General features: G+C 41.4%; 2 protein-coding genes across 2 annotated transcripts; one reads left to right on the top strand and one right to left on the bottom strand.

Annotated features, from left to right (window-relative positions):
• Positions 1-1,892: 1,892 nt before the first annotated feature.
• Positions 1,893-3,411, top strand: N7509_009827 (FAD-binding oxidoreductase; the record flags this gene model as incomplete). The annotated part of the gene is made up of 2 exons (XM_056634464.1): positions 1,893-2,672; positions 2,725-3,411. 2 exons carry the CDS (start codon positions 1,893-1,895, stop codon positions 3,409-3,411), a joined length of 1,467 nt encoding a protein of 488 aa, XP_056485084.1.
• Positions 3,412-4,067: 656 nt separating this feature from the next.
• On the bottom strand, positions 4,068-6,006 carry N7509_009826 (uncharacterized protein; the record flags this gene model as incomplete). Its single annotated transcript, XM_056634463.1, has 8 exons — positions 4,068-4,622; positions 4,678-4,790; positions 4,861-4,990; positions 5,058-5,159; positions 5,221-5,386; positions 5,447-5,641; positions 5,707-5,737; positions 5,832-6,006. The coding sequence occupies 8 exons, from the start codon at positions 6,004-6,006 to the stop codon at positions 4,068-4,070; spliced, it is 1,467 nt and encodes a 488-aa protein (XP_056485083.1).
• Positions 6,007-6,381: the final 375 nt, after the last annotated feature.

Here is a 6,381-nt window from a genome sequence, read left to right as displayed (position 1 = left end):
AACTTGTCAACCTGTGACAATATATAGCTTTATCTAATATTAATTATTCTATATTTAAAATTTAGGATCTAAATATTAAATATTAAAAAATTTATTAAAAAAGTAAGACTTTATATAAAGATATATATATAATCTAGTAGGGTATACTACTATCTAGATATCGCCAGAACCTATGTCAACCATAACCTAACCTAACCCAACCTAGCCTAGAATAGGTTTTAGGTCTAATTCTATAACCTATTAATAGGTTTTAGGTTAAGATCTAAAACCTAAAACCTATATAGGGACCTAGTAGGTCCCTATTTTAGTATAAATAGAATAAATATACTAAGTATTTAAATACGGTCTGTATTAGATCTGTTTTTAGGCCTTATATATAGGTATTTTTAGTTTTTTATTTAATAATATTATTACTTTATATTATATATATATATATTACAGATTAGAAAGGTTAAAAATAGTATATTAAAAAATAAAATAAATTACAGAGTTCTATAGTAAAGATAGTAGTATACCCTATTAGATTATATATATATCTTTATATAAAGTCTTACTTTTTTAATAACTTTTTAAATATATAATATTTAGATCCTAAATTTTAGATATAGAATAATTAATATTAGATAAAGCTATATATAAAATATTAAGATCTAAATCTGTCTAGAAAAAAAGATATAGAACTAGTATTTAAATACAGCATATAAAAATTATAAAAAATTATAAAAGAATTATACTAAAATAGGTCTAAATAGGTTAAAATAGGTTACCTATTTATAACCTACTAGGTTTTAGGTTAGGTTAGGTTCTAGCTACTATAACCTAAAACCCAGTAGGTTAGGTTTTAGGTCAGTATATTCAACCTAAAATAGGTTATGGCGATGTCTACTACTATCTTTACTATAGAACTCTGTAATTTAATTTAATTTTTAATATACTATTTTTAACCTTTCTAACCTAAAATAGGTTATGGCGATGTCTACTACTATCTTTACTATAGAACTCTGTAATTTAATTTAATTTTTAATATACTATTTTTAACCTTTCTAACCTATAATATATATATATATAATATAAAATAACAATATTATTAAATAAAAGACCAAAAGTACTTATATATAAGGCCTAAAAACAGATCTAATACAGACCGTATTTAAATACTTAGCATATTTATTCTGTTTACACTAAAATAGGGACCTACTGGTTCCCTATATAGGTTTTGGGTTAAGGGTCTCAACCTAAAACCTATCAATAGGTTATAGAATTAGACCCAAAACCTATTTTGGGCTGGGTTGGGTTGGGTTAGGTTATGGTTGACATGGGCTCTGGAGATGTCTACGTCTAGCCTTCTATAGGGTGCAGGGTAATCAGCCCTAGATTAACAACCTTTTATATACGCCTGTAGGTGCTGTACGGGAACACAATATTCACGCAACAGTGCAGCGAAATTAGGCTTTTTGAGAGTCCTAGTCTTTTGGCAGCCTGCGTTTACACGCTTATTGATAGTTATTTTGCTTAAATCTATAGTAAAAAGGTAGTGGTGGTGGTAAATATACAAAAAGGATCGTTTAATCGTAAAAGATCGTTCAATCGTGGGTGACCCAATTGGCGGGCGGTCAATTGGGTCGGTGTGTGACTGCTATTCGTAATATTTCTATTGGTACTTAATAAAAAGTAGGGCGAGGCTGTTGATCATCAGAAACTTTTATCCCCTGACTAATCAAGAGCCAAGATATATTGATAATACTAGCCCTGAAGAGGTCTAGCGTATTACCTTGACTACCATTCTATCCGAATCACCCCACCCCAACTCCTTCGAGTCTTACACCATAGAGATGCTCTCTTAACTCGCTCAAGATTTTCTTTGATATACAAGTATAGGATTAATACTCTCTATGATTACCAGCTCTCAAGGCCCAAACAAGCCACTAGTCATTTTTTGGCGCAACCAGGCCGATTCTGCTGCCTACGAAGCAGCACGGACACAGCGACTTTTCAATGCCCAAAGCCCAGCACGATATCCGCTCGCAATTGCGTTCGTGAAGACCCAGTCAGAAGTCGCGGACACGGTCAAACTCGCAATTGAGAAAAACTGTCGCCTCTCCGTTCGTGCAGGTGGACACAGCTATGCAAGTTGGAGTGTCCGGGACGAGGCCATCCTCGTGGATTTAAGGGATCTGTCGGAGGGACCGATTCTCGATAACAACACCGGTATTGCTCATGTGTCGCCTAGCATGACGGGGAATGATTTGGTGAGTTATCTTTCCGCAAAAGGTCGCTTCTTTTCGCCCGGGCATTGTCCAAATGTTGGACTAGGGGGGTTTCTTCTCGGCGGTGGCATGGGCTGGAATTGCAATGTACGTGGGATCTTATGCCCCTCATGCTCCACTTTCAAAGTAATTGCAAGACATATACTGAGCAAAAAAAAGAATTGGGGCTGGGCATGTGAACAGGTCGTCGCTGTGGATGTCGTAACAGCCGATGGTTCACTTGTTCGTGCAGACACTCAGCAAAACGCAGACCTTTTTTGGGCAGCAAGAGGTGCTGGCCCAGCATTTCCAGGTGTTGTCACACGCTTCCATTTGCAAACTAGGCCAGCTCCAAAACAGATGCGCTCATCGGGATATGTTTATCCTATCAAACATTACATGACGGCGTTCAACTGGGCGTTGAAGGTATTAACAAAAGCCAATCCGTTAACAAGAGACCATATTGATCTGGGTCTAGATCCCTTCTGGCTTGGACGATGGCATCGAGATTGTCGCTATTGGCAGCTATCCTGAGGGGTTGGATGAACCCTGTATTACGCTCGCGATACTCGTTTATGGCGATCAAGAAGAATCTATATCTGAGATCTTGCAACGCCTGGACGAGTCTCATCCCAAAGGGGCAGTGGCACGCTGGTTCTGTGAGGAAACCACCATCCAGAAAGAGTTTGAGAAAAAGGCTCAAGCTTACCCGACCGATCACCGGTACTTCGTTGACGATGCGTGGCTCAAAGACGACATCGATGTTGCTGCGGTCCTCAAACCAGCCTTCACAAAATTGCCAACTAAGAAGTCGTTGGTCCTGTGGGAGTCCATGATTCCATGTAGTCGACGCAATCTTCCTGATATGGCGGTTAGTATGCAATCTGATCACTATGTTGCACTTTATGCCATATGGGAGCATGAAGTTGATGACACCCGGTGTCACTCTGTAATAAATGAGATCATGGAGCAGGTTGGAAAACAGTCTGTCGGCGCATACCTTGGGGAGGTTGACTTCAGGACCAGAAAGACCAAATTCTGGGGAGATGAGCAGCGCAAAAGGATCATGGAAATCCGGCACAAGTGGGATCCTAAGGGCCGGATTTGCGGCTGCCTGGGGTTAGATGAGATGAACGGCTTTTGCCACCCTGAAAAAAAAGGGTAGACGAAGCCAATTTTCCCAATCATATCTCCAAATCGAAGATGGGGGATATTCACGTGTAGCCGATCCCCTTTTTTGATGTCTTCTCCACGTATCTTGGTGCCCAGGCCTAGAACCTTTGGGGTTTTGTAATCATCGTATCTCCCACTCAAATCTACCAACTCGTGTAATATAAGCCTAGTAAATATGATTTGAGTGCATTAAATACGCGATACTAAGTATAAAGAAGAGATAAAAAGATAGGGGGCATCGCAGGTAAGCGGCGAGACTACGCTTGGCCTAAATCAACAACAGTATCTAGTCCTGAGTATTACATTATTCTCTTATAAAATATAATTTATTATTAAATCGGTTTTTTATAATATATGTAACTTTTAAGATAGATATTATCTATCAGAGTAGCCACTTAGTTTATACACTAAAATAAAAGGCCCAGTTTGTTATATAGGTTTGCTGTAGTTTACTGCTAGGCTCCCTATCTATAGAATCTATTAGTCTTTTTCTTATGTTTAGCTACTCAAATATAAGGGAATTGTTATAGTGATGCTCTACCTAAAGATAGAAGTATAGGAGAAGAAAAAAAAAATCATTAGTAACTGTAAGTATTTTGGTGTAGCCCCGGTCCTTTTAAGACGTCTTTTTTTGGCTTCAAATACCCCTCAGGAAGCCCGCTGATTAATAACAAGAGCCTCACCGTAGGAGCTGATGTCATACCCATGCTCCTCAAGATATGCCTTGAAACGAGCATCCTCAGTTTCCAGCTCCCGAGACATGTCAGGGATCAGAAACCAAGAAATAAGACCGCCGACCACAGTGAAGGCGGCACCGATGAGAAAGACTGCCTGCTGACCCTTTTCAGTAGACGAGAAAGAGTTTTGAATAGGCGTAAAGACTTCTGTACCGATAGAGGCACCAGCCTTGCCTACCGCAGCAGCGAATCCAAGGAAGTGTCCACGAAGAGGAGTTGGGAAGGACTCTGCCGCACAAAGAAAGGTAGAAACACCAGGACCCATCTCACCCAGGGCTTGAAAGATGCCATACATCACGACGAAAAGAGGGAAGACACTCGAAATAGGCTTCAAAGCGCCACCAAGAATAAAGCCCCAAATTGCCCAAAGCATGAATCCGAGAGTCATGTTTTGCTTGCGACCGATTTTATCCATTAGAAGTCCACCAATGATACAGCCAGGCAGGTAGAAGCAGTTAATCACGGTCTGTGGATACTTGATTAGCTTCATGATGATTTATTCTGATATTAGAGATACTTACTCCGTATCCGATGTTCTGGACAGTGGTATTGTCCGGGTTCAGTTGTTCAACGATGGTAGAAGAAAAAAGACCGAATGGATAAGTGACGAAATCGTAGCAAAACCAGGCCAGGGCTTTCCAACGTTCAGGTTAGTTTATTGAAAACTCACACGAGATATCATAAATATAGAAGATATTACTCACAAGTGCCAAGCATAGGCTTCCAATAACGCTTGAGAACCAACCAGTATGGGTAGCTGGACTTGATAGAATGCTTCTGGTATTGAGTGGAATTGATCATGCGAATGCGGAAAAAGCAAATCGAGATTGGCAACTATTGCTCGGTTAACAAAGCTCGAAGACTGTAGCAAGTTTTCTCGGAGTCTTAAAAGAATACCCACCACAATACCAAGGCCAAAAGCGATCCTCCAGACACCCTCAGAGTTTTGTTGGTCGTAGCAAGCCAGAATGATGAGAGCAACAACGCCCGCGGCGACAAAGCCCTGTTGGCTGATTAGTAACTTTCATTTATGACGATCGTAGCTTCAAGTTGATCATCCATACTAAATCCACAGCAAAATCAGTTGTCGCTGCGACCAAAAAACCACGTCGCTTGCGGAGCTGAACAGTCTCATCTGCAGCCTCGGTAGCACTGGTTGCGCAAACCGGATATTCTCCGCCTGCACCAAATCCTGCGATACCTCTTGAAACAATCATCATCCAGAACATTCTGTATACCAAAGAGTCAATGTTGCGTTCTGAGTCCATATAAGGGCGAATAAATAAATACCCGAGCTCTGATTTTCCATGCGACGCAGTAGCCAAGACTACGCCGAGAATCAAGAAGGCCGTAGCTGCCACTACACCGGTCCGACGGCCGATGCGGTCAATCAGAACACCGAAGAAGAGCATTCCGAAAATTTCACCGATGAGATATGAATTGGAGAGACGGGACTTAATGGTGGAAGACATGCCGTTCACGTAACTGTACATTGTTAGTCAATATGTTCTCTTTAATGGAGACCTATCACTCAAACCACCAATACTCACAGGACGGAGAACAAGGGTTCCATGTATCCAACTGCGATTCCAAGTCAGATATCCTCCAGAGCTTTCAGCCACAGTCTCCATGAACTTCAAAAACTTGGCATGAGAGGAAGGAGGCTAAGACGTACTTATCTGAGCATTGTATCCGTCACTGAAGAGCGCAAGGCCGGATACGATCACATTGAGGATTCCGGAGCGCTTCTTTTCTTCGGGGGCGGTTTCCTCGAGATCCCAAGCTTCCTCGTTACACGGCTCCTTGGAGCTCTCCATTTTCATGGTGGAGTCACTAGGTGAAACTTGCATCGGCTCGGTGTGCTGAGGGTAAGGCGGAAGAATGTAAGGGAAAGAAGGGATGTCCTAGGGAAACCTGACATGGATCGTGCTGGAGACGGCCATGCTTTGTATAGTCGTGCAGCTGTTGCGACTGGTCCCGATCAAGATACAAGCCTCTTGTCATTTGATTTGGTAGATCCAATAAAAAGCTAGAGCGGGTGCACGCGAAAGATAGTAAGGGCTGTCGGTGTGAAGTGCGAGGTGTCACTGGTTCCACTGAAGGCCCTCGGGGCAGGTCTAAGCTCCGCTGCGTGACATTGACCTAATATACTGGAGACTGTTCATGCACGTGTTTGGGAATGGACCTTATACAGATTTAGAGGAAAGGTACAGTTGTATGCAGGA

This window comes from Penicillium cosmopolitanum, assembly GCF_028827165.1.
Source record: "Penicillium cosmopolitanum strain IBT 29677 chromosome Unknown utg000009l:1.0-9042332.0:1.0-9050551.0, whole genome shotgun sequence".
In the NCBI taxonomy this organism is placed as follows: domain Eukaryota; kingdom Fungi; phylum Ascomycota; class Eurotiomycetes; order Eurotiales; family Aspergillaceae; genus Penicillium; species Penicillium cosmopolitanum.
Note: the sequence above shows the minus strand (reverse complement) of the source record. Positions and strands in the feature narration are given on the sequence as shown.